The sequence below is a fragment of the Coloeus monedula genome, assembly GCF_965178545.1.
Source record: "Coloeus monedula genome assembly, chromosome: Z".
NCBI lineage: Eukaryota > Metazoa > Chordata > Aves > Passeriformes > Corvidae > Coloeus > Coloeus monedula.
This window is the reverse complement of record NC_138822.1, coordinates 72,456,232-72,476,943: the sequence shown is the minus strand read 5'-3', so window position 1 is coordinate 72,476,943 and position 20,712 is coordinate 72,456,232. Positions and strand designations below refer to the sequence as shown.

The 20,712-nt window shown below is 39.9% G+C and overlaps 1 protein-coding gene across 3 annotated transcripts in view; it reads right to left on the bottom strand.

Moving 5' to 3' along the window:
- Positions 1-2,173: 2,173 nt before the first annotated feature.
- Positions 2,174-20,712, bottom strand: part of LIFR (LIF receptor subunit alpha) — a 51,614-nt gene continuing 33,075 nt past the window's right edge. For all 3 annotated transcript variants that reach the window (XM_082300985.1, XM_082300984.1, XM_082300986.1), the window contains 10 exons: positions 20,384-20,549; positions 20,159-20,229; positions 19,539-19,752; positions 16,025-16,204; positions 14,332-14,433; positions 12,581-12,748; positions 11,781-11,942; positions 10,643-10,736; positions 10,019-10,097; positions 2,174-9,604 (listed from right to left, as the gene is read on the bottom strand). In XM_082300985.1, coding sequence (XP_082157111.1) covers positions 8,966-9,604; positions 10,019-10,097; positions 10,643-10,736; positions 11,781-11,942; positions 12,581-12,748; positions 14,332-14,433; positions 16,025-16,204; positions 19,539-19,752; positions 20,159-20,229; positions 20,384-20,549 — 1,875 coding nt within the window. In that variant the 3' untranslated portion in view covers positions 2,174-8,965. The remainder of the gene's footprint in view (positions 9,605-10,018; positions 10,098-10,642; positions 10,737-11,780; positions 11,943-12,580; positions 12,749-14,331; positions 14,434-16,024; positions 16,205-19,538; positions 19,753-20,158; positions 20,230-20,383; positions 20,550-20,712) is intronic.

The window sequence follows — 20,712 nt, the reverse complement described above, 5'->3', positions numbered from 1 at the left end:
GCAGTGCTGTGACCGACTGCCCTGATTTCTTTTGAATATCCATTCACCATCACAGCATTTTTCTTTGTTCATTGTGCACAGGACAAAGATGACATTGTTCCTCTTCCCCTGCTCATTCTTTTTAAATCTTCCCTCAGTCTTTCTTTCTAGGAAAACAACTGTGCCAATTCTTTCAACACTGTCGCCACAGGCCATGTTTTCCAGCACTTTATGTTACTGAGATGTATGGGAAGCGTGGAAGAAATGGAGCTGCAGAGCACACACATGCTATGCTTTGTCTCACAAAACAGCAGCTTTCCAACCTAATGTTTTGTTTTGCAGACTCTTAAATCGTTTCTATTGGCAGAAGTGGCAGCCTAGGTCATTACTTTTGTGGACATGGGGGAATTTTCCTAAATTTTTCTGTCTTTTGAAAACATGGGAGGAGCAATATCTAATATTTTCTTTACCATTTCACTTACTTCCATTTTTTCCCCTCTCTACAGTTTTCAGTGTTAGTGTCAGCAAAACAGAATTCAAAAGCATAATCACCAATTTATCATCATGTTTACACAGTTTTTATTTGAACTGATTGTTCTTACCAAAACACAGACTTCTTTTAACAGCTAACAAATGTTTCATACATAGGGACTTTAAGCTTTATTTTTGTGCTGAGAGAAATTTTCAAATCCAGGGGAGTGCTGTACATTAATGCTACAGCCAGTGCCACATTGGGAGACACTAGCACTGGCAGCACTGGGAGAGTCAAGCAGAAGATAAGGATGTGTGCTGGAACAGGGTGGAACAGGGACAGAAGACATGGATGGTGTCTCCCTCTCTCCACCCTCATTGTGATGGTGACATATGGGACAGTTCTTGGTCCCTGCAAAAAAACCTCCTGCTTTCATGGTCCTCTGGTGCTGCTGTTGCATGAGTATCTCCATGATGATTGTACCTCTACTCACTCCAGCTGTCCAGGAGCTGTGTTAAATATCCAGCCCAGCTGGATTAGCCTGATTTTGCCAAGGATTGAATGAGCTGTATTTGAACACTTTCAGTATCTTCAGAAAATATTGCAAACCCATGACCCTGTTATTTTAGACCTGAGACACAGATGATGGAGTGAGACCTGTCTGGAACTCTTCCCTGGTGTCCCTGCTCTGACCAAAGCAGTAGCAGGGCTGGAGAGGGCAGCTGTGGGTTTCACTTTTGGAACACTTGAAGCCGTTCCTCATTTCCACAGCTCTAAGTGTTTCAATCTTTTCAGAGCAGTACTCTTCAGTCTGGCTAAAAGTCCTTAATCCCACACCTCCCCAGTGCTCAGAGGAGCTCCCACATCCTGCCTAGGTGCTGTCACACCAAACTTTACAGATCTGCAGGCAAGGAATTGTGAGGCAAGGAATTGACTCTGATTTCCAGAACACCTCCAAAGAGATGAGAGGGCACAGTGCCACCATGCCACGATGGTTTCATGCGACAGACATGCTGTGATGTGGCACCTGTCATTTCACACATTGCTAAGTTCAGGTGCCATTCCCAAATGAAGGTGCTGTGGGTTAGATGAGCCACAAAATTCCTTGGCCGTCACTAGGACACAATGACAAGACATAAATGACCTCAAACTTAAGGCCCATGTTACAACCACTGTATTAGCTGGTCCTCTCTGTTCCACTAAAACATGCTGAGAAAGTGTCCTATGCCACTCAAACCAACCCCACAGTGCACAGCCTGTGCCCCTTCATCCTGCCGCTACACCTTTCATCCTGGCACAGGGATGTCCACCATGCAGACACGTCCACCACATGGACTACTGAAGAGTCTCCAGTGACTGATGTTTGCACACCTCAGCCCAGGAATGCAGGGGGATCACCTATCAGCCCCTAGCTGTGTTAGAGCCACAAGCTGAGGAGGACACAGGTAAGTGACCAGGACTTCTTCCTATCACTGCATCACAACAGGAGGGCTTCAGGGGGCCTTGGATGTGCTAGGGTCTGCTGTGCTGAGGAGAAGCCACTTGGGGAGTATCTGTTACTACCCACTCTGACTATCAGGAAGCCAAGGCTGTTCTTGCTAGATCCTGTGGTTATTTACTCCGGCACAAAATTCAAATAACTCTGTTTGTACTGAGGCATGATCAAAATTTAACTCTTACTTAAAAAATAAATAGGAAAGCAAAGAATATGAAGACATATAAGAGTGTAAGAAAATATATTTATTAAATTTCATGGCAATACAATGGCAAAATTGTTAAACACATGCTTACTTTTAGACACCCAAGCAATACAACAGGAGTTACAACAAGCAAGCAAACTAGGTTTAAAATATATGCAGAGTTGTATCTTAGTGTTAGGTTAGTCTTAAATGTCAACTGCCACACTGAAATATTATATCCCCAACATGATCCCATGCTTCCTTTTTTAAGCATGCATTTGTTTAACTGCTTAGCTGATAAATTTTTATATTGATACACTTTGTTGAAACAGTATTTTACTTGACATGCTACAGCTTCATTAAAGTGCCTTGTGATGATTTTGCTAAAATTGTGAAAGAAGTAATTTTTTAATAGCAGACATGGAAGCTGGAAGATTTCAGTATCATTCAGCAACAAAAATGTGCTGAATGACTTATTAGATTTAGTGTGTTATGAAGACTATTTTTTTCAGCTCAGTCTATTGATTTGTTTTCAGAATTAACTTCTATAGATGACTATTTGAAATTGGCAAACAATATTTTCACTAGTATTAAACAAAAGTCCATTAAAATTTTCATAAAAACAGAACATAAAAAACATCTCTAAGCAAATTATTTATGCTGTAAAAAATACGGTATAAAAAGAGCTAAAAAAACATTGAACCTGTTCACAGTATATGTTTTAAAGTTACAGCATTATAGTACAATGTTGTGTGTTTTTTTCAGGTGACCTGTATGATTACACCAGTTCTGATGTTTTGTGCACCACAACAGGCTCAAAGTTCAAATTAGTATTACCTTCAAGTAGGATTTCAGACATGAGTTGTTTCAGTTGTCTTCTCTTTTTGTTATCCCCAGCTTTACAAACTTTTGACATGCTATGAAACATAAAATGTTCATCCAAAGCCATTCTTGAACCACATTAAGAAAACATTGACAAAATGATGTTCAAGGATTCTTTTTAAATTGTATTTCTACTAAAGAGAGTGACCTTTCTATTTTAGTTTGCCCTTCTCAAGCTATTTATTTTTTAATTTTTCTTAATCCAAGTAATGAAAATGAGAACACTTCATTTCTTGCTTTGTCTCTGGGTTAGTTTTACTCACTACCTTTTGCACAATATGAGACCAAATGAGTTGCAAAGGTATTGAGCCTTCCAGCGGAAGCTGTGCATACACCTCCACTGAAGCTTGCTTTCAGTCAAAGTGCAGATTTGGGACTGTCCTAGAGATTTTGTTAGGTATCATATTAAAAAACAAGGATTTCATCTGCTCTGCTGCACCACAAAGTCACCTGAGCAGTGCTGTTGCAAGAAGAGGGTGAGACTGGAGAGGGATTAACGCCATCCTCTCATGAAACACCCTGTCATTAGACCAGCTCACCCGCATGGGGAAGCTGAGCCCCTGCCCTCCAAAATGCAAAAGTCCTCTGGAGGCATTTTTTTTAGTTGTAAAAGCAGAAGGAATTAATAGATGTTTTGTGGGGGAGAAGTATTGTCACGCACCCTGGGACAACTTGTAAAGTTACAGAAGGCCTGCCAATATCATCTGAGGTTTGTTTGTATAACATGCAAAAAGGAAACAAACACTGGCTATCTTAAAAACACTGGGGAAAATCCAGAGTTATATAAATGGGGGAGGGGAAAGAAAATTGTGGTTGAAGAAACTGTTTTCCAGCTCCTAATGAGATATTTAGGACAGTCTTAAACATAAGGAAATTAAACACTAACATTTCTGAATCCTTATCTAGCATCTGGGGTCTGGGACCGTGTTTCCAGGCTGGCTAAGGAAAAGGCAAGGAAAAAAACCAACAAATTTTGCAAACTGCGAACAGCATCTCTGAGCATCAGCCATGCAGAGCACCATTAAATGCACAGCACCACAAGTGGTGTGAAGTGTGTTGGGAGGAGCACAGATGGCAGCTGCTTCCTCTAGACAAAACTGTCTCAGAAGGTATATATTCACACACAGGGCTCCAAAAAAATCACTTCAGCGATTGCAAGCCGACTTCCTCTACCATATGCACCTAGGCACATGATGATGTAAGCACATGTGTGCATAAAGAGTTAGAACTTGGTGTTACAAATATTAAATGTCATTTACACCGAAGCCTTCATCAAAGTCTGTGGCAGAACAGAAGATGCTATTTACATGGGAAACTCTTCATAGGTTTATGGTACACAGAGCCCTGTTAGCAATCTCATTCTCTAAATGTTACATTGTTCTTATGCATTTCAAATTATTTTACTATTTTTTTATCTACTTGCAGGGATACAAGTATTGTATTTACAAAGCAATATTTATTTTAAAATAGAGCACGCAATTGATCATTGCCTTTTCAGTGATATCTAAACACCTTCTCTCTCCAATGCACCCAGTTGCTTACATTTTTGCTGCTATTTATGTTCAACTGAGTGTCCTGGAGGACATGGTCACAGAAAACACCACAGCTCTAAGCTTTACCCAGATGAACCTATCAACAGCAACGAAAAAGGTGGCTTGAAAATGCCTCTTTAGAGCAGCCTAAAGCTGGAGGTCAGCAGGAGTGTGCTGCTGCCACGTTCCTGGCACGGGAAAGTTCTGGTCCCCCACCTAAACTGAAGATGAAGAAACACAGTGCATCTGCCAATTGAGCCATGACAGACAACACAGATACTGGTTCCCTTTGGAAATGGTTTACCCATGAAAGCAGCAACTAGAGATAATAAAGAATCTCAGTTATCAGGTTCTTGGTCTGCCTATACAGCCACTGCTTAGCAGGGGAGGTAATTCACTGCCTGCCTGTAATATTAGCTTACTGTTTTGTCGATATATTAACTAGTAGTTCTGTGAGGTATATCAAATGCAGATCTACCAAAAATCTAACACACAAACCCGAGATCCCAGATCTCTGTGCATGCCAGAAGAACAAAAACAATGAATGTGTCAAATAGGAGAGTGCACAGTGATACATCAAATGTGACTAATGTTCCATGCATACAGTGATCAGTACAAAAACCCATTACAAAACTTAAATTGTCACATATGACAGGCATGGCTCAAAAACAAAAAGCAGCAGAACCAATGACTTTCTTCAGAAAGCAACTGCTTGGCATTAATACCCTGCCTCTCTGAACATTGATCCTGGAGGTCTGAAGCACTGAGTTAGGCATAATAGTAATTTGGACACAATCCCTTCTGGTCATATCCCTTCTGGAAGTTGCTGAGTTTTGGTTTTTGTTTTGTTCTTTTTTTAATTTAGTTTTTTAAAAGCTTCACTTTCAACTCTTCTACAAACCAAAGTAAAAAGCCAAAAGAACTAAAGCAAAATAAATGTTCAATAAAGGATAAGATCTTTCACAAAATGATGGTAAGGAAATGCAGTTTAAACTTTAAGATTCCTAAGATAATTTTCAAAAAAAAAATGTCCGAAGAGGCTCATCAGGAAGCTAGAAGGCACTAGTACAAGGAGCCTGATCCCCTCTGAAGCTTACAATTGTTATCAAAGCATTTAGAGGCTAAAAGCACCATGCTTTGAAAGAGTATTTGGTTCAAAGACATTCCTAAAGATGCTTCACTGGTTTAAAATGGTACCTGGGCTCAGAAAGTAAGTCTGTTCCCCGACAGTCCTTGTCATTCATCCCTACTGCTCCATGCACCCAGGGGTGGCTTCACCTGATCACAACATTAGCACACCACCTCTCCCTACACATCTGAATTCACTGCTGAAGTCTGAGATAGGCATTTGAAAGGCAGCACTGGATAGGCTCAGAGGAAACCACAGAGGTGAAGCAGCTGAACTTTCAAGTGCTGGATTGACAACTGCTTACTGGCTCATCAGCATTAAGCAACAATGATGCTACAGATACTGCACAAGCCTGTGTCTCTCCCACATCTGTCCCACTCTTCTGTTACTGAAGCCATTGCTGTTAACAGGACCTTTCTGCCCTGCATCCTGGAAGTCAGAACACTAGGCAAAAAAAATGTATAGTCAAAAGTTAAAAAAAAAAAAGAAAAATAAGAGATGAATAATTTGCTAAGAGGGAGTTTATAGCATAAACATCGAGGCAGACCATGCATTTGTGGAGCTTTTCCTTACCTAATCCCTAAGAAATGAAGCAATTTAAAATGTTGTTCTCTTTACTGAATAGGAAGAGCAGCACACTGGGAAACCTGAGTATGTGATGCTTGTGTGTAACTGATTCACCATGTGAACACTGTGAATGGTCCTGAACTGCTCCCTGTGAGCTCTGTTCGTTCTCTGCAGCTGCCCTGATTTCCAGTCTCCAAATTAAAAATTGCTAGTACTCTCAAACTACAGTTTGATTTTGCTTCTAGCAATACACAGCCATATGAAAAGCACAGTTATTCTTCATGGTCAGCTGTTCCACTACAGAGGGTTTTTTTTTTTTCATTTGAATCACCATACAATACTGATTGCTCCTCTGCATTGAGAAACTGCTCTATAAAAAAACCCCAAACCACTACCCATACACACTGTCCATGACATCATCTGCTTTCAATTAAAAGCATATAGCAGCACAAACTAACAATCATCTTAGGAGATAGACACATTAAGCCAAATCTACACTAGTGAAAAGAAATACTCTAAAAAAGAATTATGAATAACAGTTATTACTATTAGGATTTAGCCTCCTCCCAGCAATCAATCAAAAAGGGCATAACTGCTTCCTTTCACGTGTTGGTTTAATGTTTGGAGTAATAGGCTATGACACTCCCCTTGTGCTGATTCCTGGTCACAAATGGACGTCAGCTCTTTGCACTGACTGTCTTTTCACTCATAGCTTAGCTATTTCCAAGGCTCAATAGCTGAATCCAATGAGCACTTTCTGTTCTTTCAGAGACACCTTGCACTCTGCCAGGCCTGCAGACTGGTCTGTTTTTTACTTCTTCACAGTTCACTCTTCCAGGAGGCACACACAGGCAGTTGTTACTGGTTATGGTAACTATTTAGTGTTTTGCCTTTTTGTAAGTTTTGAAACACCTCTACACTTTCATTCTATGGAGATGGCAGAGACATGCCAGCCTCTGAAACTGCAGAATGCATTGCTATGATTAGGTTTAACCTAATGCTTGGTTTTATTTTGATGGCCAGATCATGTGGTTTGGAGACCAAATCTCTGTCATGATAGTCATCCTCCTGGTCTGCTCTCACACGTTTTCAACTAGCAGCCTAGCTAATTCAGTTTCTGTATCTGTTTTGTTTATAAAACCATTCCCATGTCTTATTTATTAAAAAAAAGCAGAACCAAACCAAAACACAAAGTAACTAAGGAGACAGAGAGCTAAAAAAAAAAATAGATTTGGCTAGGACTTTATGGAGACCCTCTTTGATCAAGCTCTTCCAAGGTCTGATGCCTCACCACTGTGTTTTACAGCAAGAAACAGGTAAGTTTCTTGAAAGTTTCTCCTGTGAGCTAGTGAAATTCATGTATGCCACAGCCTGAAATTTACACAATAAAGTGTTACGGTTACAGCTGTCTAGAGAGGCACATGTGAAAACAAGCATTTTAAAAGATGATTGTTCTAAACACTCCTTTAAGCACACAAATGTACATAATTTAAGCTTTCTTTGCATCACATATCTGGTAAAGGAGAGGTAGAATTAGCGGCACTAAAACCTTCCTGGGTTTCTCTCTGCCACTAGAGAAATCCTACCTTGTACTCCCAGGCAGGATTTGTGCAGAAGGTCCTGTTGACACCTAAGATCAGCCAGGCAGCAGGTAATACAAAGTTAATACAATAAAGACCATCCGAAGAGCAATTTTTTATCAAGGAGCTAGTCCTACTACCTCCAATTTCATGTGCCAAACTGCTTCTAATGGCAGCTAAGGTGAGTAGACAGAGATTTCCCCGTGGCTTACATTACTGCATAGTGCAAAGACTGCTGAACTCTGAGGGTGAATGGACTACTGTACCACTTCGAAGCAGGAGATCCAGACCAGAAGCTATGAAATACAAAATGCATTAGTGCAATACATTAGGAAAGATTAAATCCTTAACCAAAGGATAGAAAAAAATATAGAGCATTCTAAGCTTTTTTTAAAAAAAGGAAATTTTAAACTTTATGCAGTTCTTGTTGAGGTTTAAGTCAGTGTTACACTTTTTTCCCCCAAGTTTGTACCCCTGAGTCAAACATTTAATAAACATTGTACAGTAGGTACAGAAATTAGTGTCTAGTTAAAAAGCAACAGATTTGAATGGCCATTGCTTTGTAAGTGTTAAACAGTGACAATAACCTTCCATACAGGAGAAGAAAAAAAATAGCATTCTCATTTGTTCTTAGTTTATAACTAGGTAAAAGATCTCAACAGTTTCCAACCACATTGTTTCCGTGTCCTAGGCTGAGATTTGTGATAAATTAAGCCTTCAGTAAGGAAACCTGTTGGTGCTGCATCATTTGAGTCTGCACGGTTGAGAACAACTACAACAAAGCAAAGCAACCTTTCCAAGTTATAAATTGCATGAGACCATGTTAATCTTGGAGCACTATGTGAAGGTAGGCAGAGTTCTTTGACTATAATTATCAGGGGCTTTAACTTCAGTACCCCTTACATCCAGTATATTTTACTAGAGTAATAACTAAATTGCTATAATTTTGGCCTCTCGGCCTCTATTACAATGGAATATTAACACTTCGACTATCTTAAACATGGTAACATTCAGCTCACTAGAACTTCTGCTGACTGTCTCCAAGAATAATTCATGCCTTTTGCACTTTTCTTCTTCCTTTCTTTACAACATCAGGAATAAAAGCTTATTCAGAAGGCAAGTTCACGTTCAGTGAGGACTCACTGTTAATCATTTGGTTTGTTCTGAAAAAAGTGTGTGAAGGACCACCCTGTGTTAATGGGTTTAGGAGAGTCTTCATCATCTTTTGGGGGAAGGAGAAACTGTCGCGAATTAATTGAACATGGGCTCCCAAAAGATGCATTTTCATTGTTGCTTTCAACTGATCCAGGGGAGTCTGGAGTGCCCATGTTCCAGGTGCTTGTGTTTGCTTGAGGTCTGTAACCTGTGGTTTTATCCAATTCTTCCTCCACAGGTGAGCAACCCTCCATTTTCAGAGCACTGATAGACAGCTGCATTTGTGGCTTATAGCCTGCTGTAGTCACTAAGTCTATATCTGGCTCCTCCTCTGGTTTAATTTGAGGCTGATACATTGACTGGATGTCAATGTAAACCACCTGAGATGACCCCCCAGGTCCATCCATAGGGGGATTTGAGATCTCCTCTTCAATGATAGGGGGGCAGTAGGACACAACAACGTGGTTCTCCATTTCTGAGTCAGAGCCATCTTCAGGCACAGTGGTCTCTGCTGCTGGGGACATCATCTCTGTGTCTTCAATCTTTGGAGCTGTAGACTGTGTTTCCACCACTTCAACACTGTTGGGGGTGCATGGGTTCATTTCCAGTGTTTTAAGTGTCTTATTCCCCTGAAATGAGAAAAAGGAGAAGGGGGAGACACTAAACTAAAAGATCTGGAAAATCTGAAAGCAACAACTTGCCCAAATTACTCATCCCACAGCCATTAGTACCAATACATAAAAAAAAAAGAAAGTGTTAATAATTTTCTGGCTCATGTAGCATATACACACCTCCATACTTTCTGCTTCTAACACTCTGACAAAGCAGTCCTTTCCTAGATCAAACATTGCAAGTAACTGCATTAACAACAAAGCTCTAGATAGCACCTGACAGAAGTTACTCAGTAAATTGGCTTGTTTCCCCCTGCCACAGAGTTTTTTCTACAATTGGAACAAATGAGTCAAGAGTAAGTTTGCAAAAGAATTCTTTAACTTGTTTTATCTTTCAGAAGCTTAAAATACTAGATTTAAAAAAAGAGTTACCTCACAGATGTTCCTCTGAAACTGCAGTGCCTTACTGTTCTCAGGATTCGGGATTTCTGGATAAAATGTTTCTTTAATCCTTTAAAGATGAAAGAATAAACTATTATAAAGATAGCTAGGCCTGAAACAGATTGTGAATACACAAAAGGAGTCAGGACATCTCTCTTTAATTCAGAATACTGAAGACATCTGGTGCAAAGATTTGGTGTGTTGAAGTTTCACTGAGTATAATGGAAAAAAGAGCAACCTTTTTTTTTTTTTTTTAAGTGGGGAATTTAATACTCCACATTTACTAGAAGTTGAAGATGGTATGTCTACCTTTGTTTGTAGAGGGCACACAAATTACAGTTTGTCACCAGCTTATTTCCACTTGGGAACTATTTATAAATGGTGCTCACTGGGAGACAGGCTCCTGCAAAAACTTTTTGCATCCTCCCTCTGACCTCTCTCCAACTCAGTTTCTCCCTCACCTTCTACAATGTGTTTTTGCCACCCACCTTTACACAAAGCCCACTAACATCTTTGGGTAGTTAGAGAAACAAAGGAGTAATTAAAATAATGGAAAACCCTAGCACTAAAGCAAAAACTTCCAGGAAAAGATGAAAACCTGAGGCAGGCATTTACCATTCCCTCTTTCGGTAGCAGAAGATGCTGGCCAACACTCCAAGCAGCACCACCACTGCCACGGGGATGAGAATTGCAATGATTAATCCTACAGCTGGAGGATAAAAAAAAAAGAAAAGACTGTAAATATATATCCAATGTTACCAGCAAATTTTATGCCTTTTCTAACATTCCCACCAATTAAAGGCCATCCCATTACACTCACCTAGTGCAGTGGACTGCAAACAGTGACCTACACCATTACCCTTCCCCTTTGCTGGATGGGCAAAGTTCATCCATAAACAGATTCAGTGATAACTACAGGAATCAGCAGATATTTCTCTCTGACTGCTTAATTGCAGAAGGTTTCATGTGCAGCTCAAGACTTGTTGCTACTGTGATTCTATTCTCACTAAGCTCTGGAACTGCACTTTCACGCTACCTGAGCTGGCCAAGTTTCTGGTAATGACTCTTCTAGGCCAACAACTCATTGCACAAACATCATTGTCTTTTATATGTTTTACAATGCTTCCAACCCCTGCGTTTTAGCTCCAATACATCCCCAGTGCCTTCTTCCATTGATATTAAATGCCTCAAGTTTGATTTTTCATGTATTTTAGTTGCACCCCAGTGTTTAGTACTTCACAGGAAATACTTTTTTCTCTCATTCCCCAAAGTCAATATCTTTTTTTTTTTGTAGTTGTCTGTGTTTGCTTCTGTCAGGGGATCAATAAAACTGAATTCAAAGTAGAGAGGCATCTGTTTACAATTCTGAAACTGATAAATATTTCCACAATGTCTTTCTTCCCACCATGTGTTAGTAGATATTCATTATGGGAACCCTGACAAAAACAACTGGCTGTTTGAGAAAACTAAGCTCAGATTCCACTATATTTAGTAGTAGGTTAGAAGTTATTTTTCTGCATACATTACCATGAACTACAAAGTAGCTGTAATAGGAAAGGATCTTTCCCTCACTCTGAAATGTACCAGTTTTTGTATTTATAAATAACCAGCTAAATAAAGGAAAAAATTAGATTGTAGGCCCAAACTACCTACAGGACGAGAAAAAAACCCACAAACCAACAAAATAAGCTCAGCTTTATATATATTGTACAGCCCCTGTGCTAAAGACAGGGAACAGGGAAAATCAACTTACAGTCCTCCTTTGTCACCACATAGAGGCTGTTCGGAGGGCTCAACCCACCAGCTGTGTAGGCTTGTAGTTCCAGCTGGTAACTTGTTTTGCCTTGAAGATCAAGTATTTTCATAGACTTCTTTGTTAAGTCAGTGATATTGTTAACTTTAAGTTCTGGATTCCCTGTTTGTTTGGAAGCAGTAAGAAAAGCATAACTTTGTAAGAAAGGATTCAAAAAGACAACCTCAGCTTTTGCAAAACTTTCATGAAGTGAGCATATGAAACCTGAAGAACAGTCCATGAAATGAAAACTGAAATAAAGAACCCTAGCAATGCTGCTTGCTTGCACAGCACCGAACAGCACAGGAGTGTGGTGCTGCTGCTGCAGATTGACTTCATTTCCTTACCCCCCTGCTCATCCTCTTATGAATGTGCGTCAGCCTTCACTCCTGACAGGACAAGCACTGGAAGAATATACCCTATTAAATATAGCCATGTAACCTCCCCGCCTCATCTGCCCAGGCTATCTGAGCAGGCGACAGCATGACACATTGCCACTTAGTCACTGCATTACTTTATGGCCCCAGTGAGACAACGTTTTCTCCAACTTTTGCTTTATATTAAAAAACAACTGCGCTCTAACCACACAAGGAGCTGATTATTTTAAATGCCTTTGTCACATATCAGGGGCCAATTATAACAGTGAGTAATGCAACTGAATTATTATTAAAGACTCTTTTTTATTAAAGTGAAATTAAACTATTAAAAAACAAAAAAGAAATATGTAAGTAAGGAAGTTGCAATCTATACAATTAATTTACCTGATTCTGAAAGTCTGGGCTTTAAAGCATCTTTTTCACCTTTTGCAAAGGAAAGAAGATATCCTTTTAAAAAGCCTCGGCATTCTTCAACAGGAATGTCTTCCCATTTTACCAATATAGAATCTGAAGAAGTTTCTTCAACAATAAAATTTGGTGCAGTTTTTGGAGCTGTAGGGAGAATTATGAAGGAAGAAACTAGTAAGAAATTACCTTATCATTAAATGCCAAAACCATGTAAGTATTTCATCAGTTTTATTTTGGGACTAGCATTTTCCAACCTTTTCCTCAAGACTCCTCACTGTAAAGTATATGTGAAAGATTTAGCAGGAGATACTACAAAAATACAGCTATGTTGGACTTATTAATTACTGCAGTATTATCTGCTAAGGGGTGCTAAAAGAAAAATTTCTCTTTGGTCAGCCTTCTTACAGACCCGTATGTGTAAATACCCTTCTTCCTGCAACAAACCCCAAAAGATTGTGTAAACATTCAGAGGATACAAATTAGCTTTTAAAGGCTTTAACTCCGTGACTTCATAGCTTGTCTTAAAACTAAACAAACTCTACATTCCTACCATGGAGTTCTATCTCAGCTTAAAAGAACTACTCTTAGCAGTTTTTACAAGTCCTTTTTCCAATACCTGAAGCCTACTGAAAGTGCTAGAGCAGATAATGCTTAAGGTCGTGTGCACCAGGACTGAGTCTGACATTTGGCTTTGATCCAGCAGGGCTGAATTCATGTTTAAGAATGCATCCATTTTTCTCCTGATGATTATCTGTCCAAAGGCAAATCTGAAGTTTTAGGATAAATCTATGCTCTTGTGCATTTCTCAGTTCCTCATAAATTTCTTCTGCACATTCAATACATTTTTAGTCCCTCAAAGTCTTTGTATCTTGAAAGCTTCTGTCTGATCTGTTCATAACACATATGGAAAACTCTTCTGGGAAACTGTTCAGAATTCTGTTCAGATAAACTGTTCAGATATTCAAATGGCTGAAAATTGAGTTTCTGGTAAAATTGCCTTAACCTCACCTTCAACCTTAGCGATGAAATAAACAACATCTTTTCCAAGGACTCATATTATGTCAGCAGCTCAGTTTTCCAAGCAAACTATTTTAGCAGAAAACACATTGAACTCCAAAGTGAAATGGGTGCTGTAGTTACAATACAATACAATACAGCTGTGGTGTTAAAGAGTAAAGTCATGTTCAGACACCTGGGAACAGAAAGCATTCAGACACTAATGCATATTCAGGCCAGCAAAGCTCAGCACTGGGTCAAACCCCAGTTACCCAGACAGGGTTGGTGTGGGACAGAATACAAGTGCAATTCTCAAGATGGTTTGTGCTCTACAATCTAGTTGAGATTTAAGAAGTGCTTTCAAACAGAAATATCATGGATACTTTTTTATTTGCTGAGCTGTACCAAATGTGCTTGGAAGTTTACTTTGATTTGATGAATCAAAAAAGTTGCCTTCTGTCCTGTAGAAGGGACCACAGCCATGTGGTTCAAGTTACAGCTGTAAATTGCCGTGACACTCTGTGTCACCACACAAGCTGGGGAATACAGGGTTATTGCATACGCTTGGAACTGGAAGTGGCTGGAGAAATGTATCACAGTTATAGATTGAGAACAAACAGTAGTACTGCATTGGGATTCTGGTCTCAGTCTTCTTCTGCCAACACTGAACTAAAAATAGACACAGACTAAGTTCACTTTGCAGAGATCCTGAGTGATAAAAGTGCACTTACGCAGCTCTTTCATATACCCAGTTATGTTTTTCAACAACTGATATCCAGTGGATTTGCAGCCATACAGTGAAAAGTTGTATCTCACGCCAGGTTTGAACAGAGCTGCAAGAGAAAACTGCTGTAAGAACATTTCACTTCTGAAGAATGACACTTTTAGATTTCATGTGATGCAGACATATAAATATGTATTAAAAAATTTCAAAGTATAATCGTATAAATACCATCCCTACTTCTAATTCCTACAAAGCTGTGCCATCAGATGTGGTTTAGAAGCAGTAACCAAATCTAGCTTCCAGAGAAAGTTTAGTACTAAACAAAAAGGATTCAAAACAAGCTACTCAAATTGCATAAATTGCCCTTTACATGGGGAAAACACAAACTGAAGTTACCAGAAGTAATCCCCTTCCTTTCCTCCCACAGCAGCCATGTAGATCCTGCCTCCTCAGAAATACAAATGTATTTTGAAATAACCAGGCTTACTGGAGCAAAAAAGATATGCAGAAAACTCTCAAAAGTTACAGTGAAGCAACTTAGCAATGAACTTCAGTCCTGAACTGACTTTACAAAACACAGATAGTCATCAAATTTATGCTTCTCATGTCTTTGATGGAAACATAGAGGTTTGATCCTATAATGTATAAATACCACTTTCTAGGATTTTCTCAAGTCAGGGCTGTACACTACTTTCAAGATTTTTTTCTAAACAAGATGCCCCTGTGAAACTATACAGAAGTCAAATGGGTTTTGCAAGAGTTCAAGTCCAGCCTGAGAGATTCTCCCAGAAAGACTAAGAGCAGAGGTGGATTTCCCAGCTTGAGCCAGCCCTAGCAGCTGGATAACGCACAGAGTCACATTCTGCAAGAACCATCCCAGGGAAGAGCTCAGGAGTAAAGCAGTGCATCATTGGACAGACACAGTATTGTCTGCTTGAAAAAAGCAATCTCTAGCTAGCACAAACGAAAACAACATGGACACAGCATTGTAATTACAGACAGAAAAACATATTGCCCCCACCCTCCCAGGTCCCACTCCCCCTCAACTTTCCTATGTACACAGCTCCAAGTTGTTTTCGTGAATGGAGACTTTAATACTAAATTCTTCTAAAAAGCAAATATATAGCCTCATAGACAGCAGAGAAAAAAATCCTAAATCTTTACTGGGTTCTCTCTTTTCTCTGCTGCTGCTACTAGTCCCACCACAGCTGAGTTTCATTTCCCTGATCTGCCCACCAGCATCTAGAGACCTGGAATGTGCCCTGTTCCAGGAAATTTCAATAGCTGACAGCAAGCCAACACATGGAGGTCACACTTAAAAGTATCTGCCTGATGTAAAAACAACGGATTAGTCTTCTCCCATCCTGAGCAGCACTGTTTATGCTTAGAATCCAAATAAAACCCCAAACTCTAGATTAAACATTATGCATTAGGCTGAGTTAGGAAATTGTGGGGTACAGCTAGAAGAGGTTATTTCAAAACAGTTAATAAACACAGGATGACAGAAGTTAAGTCAAGATGATACTTGGATTTGGCAAGACTGTGTAAGAAATTAAAATAAACACAGTACCAAGAAGAATTTCATATATTTACACAAGTACACAGCAATCAATCTGCAACCTATAGCTTTGTGCTGCTCTTATTCCACTTGCTGCTCAGGGTCTCAATCAGAAAGTCACAAGAAATTATTTTTGACTTACCAGATTTTATCACTGCATTTGTTGCATTTGAAGGAAATTTCTGCCAGTCCACAATACATGGTTCAGACCCAGAAGAACGACACCATTTTACTGTGTAGCCACAGGTCATGTCTGGGTAAGAATCCCAAGAAATATTAATTCCATTCCCCATTGCCACGGCCTGATCTGTTGTGACATTGTCTGCAACAAAGATGACACAAAAATCCATCAAAGACCAGACACTTATCTATAGCCCAAGATGAAAGAAAGCCTTCCAGACAGAGCACAATGGCTCTATAAACAGCAGTCATTTCTAAGAACGAGAGGTGTGCGTGAACTGTGAAATTTGAAGCAGTGCACTCAGCTGAGCTTTCTGGAGTGCTCAGACTCAGACACAGCCTGCAGCAAATCCCTCAGCCAGCCTTAAGTATGATGACGAGAAATGCAGCAGCTCAGGACTGGCTTAAAAAGCACTTTTTCAAGGTAAGGATTTACAGCAGATGTCAGGTTCAAATATGAATTGACACCAATTTGGCAGGAGCCTCCAGCTATAAATTCCTGCTGTCATTTCATCAAATGGTTTGCTTTGTGTTTCCTTCAAAATGTCTTGCTGTCACTCGCCCAACCACAGACAACCATTTTTCATGAAGAATCAACAGCAATAATCATGTCCCTGGTGAACTTTATGGAGGCTTCAGTCTACCAAGGGTAAATTATACAAGAAAGAAGGAAAAAAAAAATCTCTGCCTTTAGTCTGTTTTCCTTGTTTCTGATTATCAAATGTTTAGCTGCCCTTGAAGTGATCGGATCTGGGAACAGCTTCCGATTCCTGCAGCTGCCCTCCATGGCTGTCCATCAGATGGGACCCCGCAGAGCTAAGGGATGGTTTCCAAAGGCCACCACAAAAGCAGTGGCCCCATGACAGATCTGCAAAAACAATCTCAGGGTTTCAGTTTTCCTTTTTCAGTGTTCTCATTTATGCTCCCCATTGAGTCTATTATTTCATTTTATTAAAGCCATAAACTATGGAAGGCTGAAGGGCAAGGACAGTTTTTAAGAATTAGTGCTATGAAAACTTTACTCTCACAGATGTGCTGTGAATGTTGAAGGACTGTCTATTTCTAAATAATCTTAACATGCAGTTAAGTGTACAATCCTTTTGTAGCTTGCTCATGGCAAGAAAAAGACAACTGAATAAAAAAAGCAAACCAACTCCACAATGGTTTTGATACTTTCCCCAGAAAAACTACTATGCATCCAGTGAAACTACATTTCTATGATGCCAGAAAAGACCATATTTCTAATTAGCAGACCTTAATTTTCCTATTTACAGAAAAGAGCTTTTACTGACAGTAAGCACATACTGTCTAAAAAATACTTAAATACACCACACTCCATCTTATTTCCCGAGCTAAATGACTAGAAATTCACCATAGGCAGTACTGCTCATTTTGGTGTATTTATAGTCGCCACCTAGACTAGAAGAACAAATAACTACTAGCACTAGAGCACTACTGTGGTAAGGAAGCCTGGATCAGACAGATTATATGCCCCAACTCTCTACAGAGCACTTTTCAGAGACAGTGACAAATTAATTATGACACAGTATCCTTTGTTTGTGTTTTCAGTTTTCAGAAAACCTCAGCAGATCTCCAGCTTCAGATCCTCTGCTTTCTTATGGACATTAAAAGCACTTACAGACTGCACACAGGAAGCAGCCAGAAAAGATGTCTGGGCAAAAATGTCATCCAGTTCTTTGAATGAATCATCTTCTATGACTCCAGTCAGTGACTCAATTCCTATACCAACTCAGGAGCAAATCTTTAAGAGTACAAGTTGGGTAACACCAAAGGGAACCTCAGACATCTGAGAGAAAGCTATAAATGAATGCAAAGCTCTAGCAGCCATCAGCTATCCCACATCACAAACCTATTACAGAGACTTCTTTGACTTCCAGAGCCTCATTCTTTCTCTGCTGAAGGAGAGCTGTAAAAGCATTTCAAATCAACTGTCCCATACAATTACTTTTCCCTCCAATGGGCAGACTAAGAATATACTACAAGGCATTACCATTGGTGCTATGCCCAGTTCTGAGCTCCTCAGAACAACAGAGACATGGAGCTCCTGGAGTGGGTCCAGGGGAGGGCAACAAAGATGCTTACGGGACTGGAGCATCTCTCTTATGAGGACAGGCTGAGTCTGAAGAAGAGGTGACTGAGAGGGGACCTCATCAATGTCTGTCAGTGTCTGCAAGGAGGGGTCACAGGAGGGACCAGGCTCTGCTCAGTGGTGCTGGGCAATATGACAAGAGGCAATGGGCAGTAAGTGATGCACAGGAAGTTCCACCCAAACATGAGGAAGAACTTCTTTACTGTGCTGTGACCAAGCACTGGAACGGGCTTAGAGAGGCTGTGGAGTCTCCCTAACTGGAGATACCCAAGCACCATCTGAACACAATCCTCTGCTGTGTGCTCTGGGATGACCCTCTTTGAGTGGGGAGGTTGGATCAGAAAACTCACTGTGCACCCTTCCAACCTGACCCATTCTGGGAATCTTTGTTTTGTAGAAGCACAATAAACATTATGTACAATGGTTTTCCTTCACATAGTAACAAACTTGTTTTTTCATCTCACTGTGATCTCAGCCAAAACACATTTCTTCCTATGAGAGATGGCCATGTCTTATCAGAACCTGAGCTGCCACACAAGCAACTGTGACACCTGTTCTCCACATGGGCAAGGAGAAACAGAACCATGAATGCTCCTGGCAAACAACCAGAAAGGGGCCTTGCTGTGTAAATCTGTCCTCCCTGCAGAGCATCAGCCAGATCTGGAGCTAAAGGTTTGTGCTTTGTGAGATTACACTTTCTGGCGTGAAGGGAAGTGTGGACTCTCAATAACCACTTCACAATATTATCTACTCTCCAAGCTCAGTCTCAGGAGCAGAAAATCATTATCTGGCTCAGCTACTTTCCTTGACAAAACCCTCAGCAAGAGTGGCAGTGTTTTAATTGGGAAGCTAAAGCCCTACATCCTTTTCAAATACTAGCTCCCTAGCACAAGGATGCCAACACTTTACCAACCAGTCCAATTAATATTCTCCTGCAGAGCTCACAGGCATTGAACTGACAATTCTTGCCTTAAAAAGCCACACAACACCTCCAAAACTTCTGAATCTCTTTAGCATGTAACACTTCTCAGTGTCTCAACAAGAACACACAGAAACAAACTGAGCTCCCTAAATATCAGGGGTCCAGACTAACGCTTTTGAAGCCTCATTCTTCTTGTTCCTGAGAGGTGTCCAGAAATGTGCAAACAGCTGCAAAGACTTCAAGCAATCATGTTTACTTTATGTAAAGAGCACAATTAATTGGTGAGACACCACACTAAAAGCAAAGCAGCATTTTTTTCCCTGCCCAGCAGATTTGTGTGGGGAAATTAACACAAACAAACAAAGCATTATTTTTCAATAAACTTACTCTCCCCAGTATTCCCCAAGCTCTGAAGGTGTTCAACTCTCAACTGGGAGCACTCACCACTTGGAAGTTCCACGCTTGTTATCCTTGAGGGGGGAGATGAGCCTGCATGGTTTTTGGCTACAACACTAATTATACAATCACTTTTTCCAAGTTTTATCTCGGTACTGTTTGAGGGTTCAGTGACTACTTTATGCTCCAGTAGTGTCTCTAGCAGGAAGCAGGACACTTCATGAGACACTATTTTTCCATTGGCTTCAGAAAGGGATAAGGGCTATGAACAGACAAAGAGTGCATTAAAATCAAAATGCAATATACAGAAGAAGACATAGGATAACACAAATTTATTGTTCCTGATCTAGTCTGATGACTGTACAAGGCAAAAAAGTTACTCAAGTGTGACTTTGAGAATCGACATGTAAGTTTCTAAGTTTTTGATTTCCAACTGAGATGTATAAAAATTTAATTCTTCATATGAAATGCTTCTCAATGCAATCTTTAAATTATAAAACTTTAATAACATTCCCATTTGGGGAAAAATACTGTCTCAATGTATGGTTCTACAGAAGTTTAGAAAAGCAGCCTGGTTTATTGACTATAAACTTCATTAATTTATAAAAGTGTAAGTAAATAGCTTTTTGTACAATTACATTACATATTCTTTTAAATCCCCTATCTACCTTCCAGAAGACTTTTAGGCTTTCTCCAGAAGGACTTCTCTCTCGCCAGATATCTGGTCCTCTTGAAGGAGCTGAATAAAAAAATAAGAGTGGTAGTTTTTTTCTCCAGTTGCATAGTAGACAATTTACCATCTATTAAAAAGTTAGGTTTTTTTAGATGACTAATTTTAAAATATATGTCTTCACAAATTCAACATTTTGTCATCAAGAGATAGATGAACTTACGGGCTTCTGATGTTGTCTGGTCCACTCCCCTGCTCCAGTCACTCCACCTCCAGAAGTGGTCAGCAGCTGAGCAGCGCACCCTGAACTGGTAATTGGTGTTTGGGTGCAACTCATTCAGCTGAGCTGTGTAACTTGAGGATTTCCCACCAGGCATGGAGACATTTTGCTGTTAAAAATTTACAGAAATAGACATGATACATGCATTTTTTTCCCCTTGATAAAGCTGCTAGTCAGCACCTAAAAAGGTGGGGATTTTTTCCCCCAAGAATACGGACAGTGTCAAAGCTACAGGCAAGCCCTATGAAGAAAATAGTGAAAAATAAAAATAT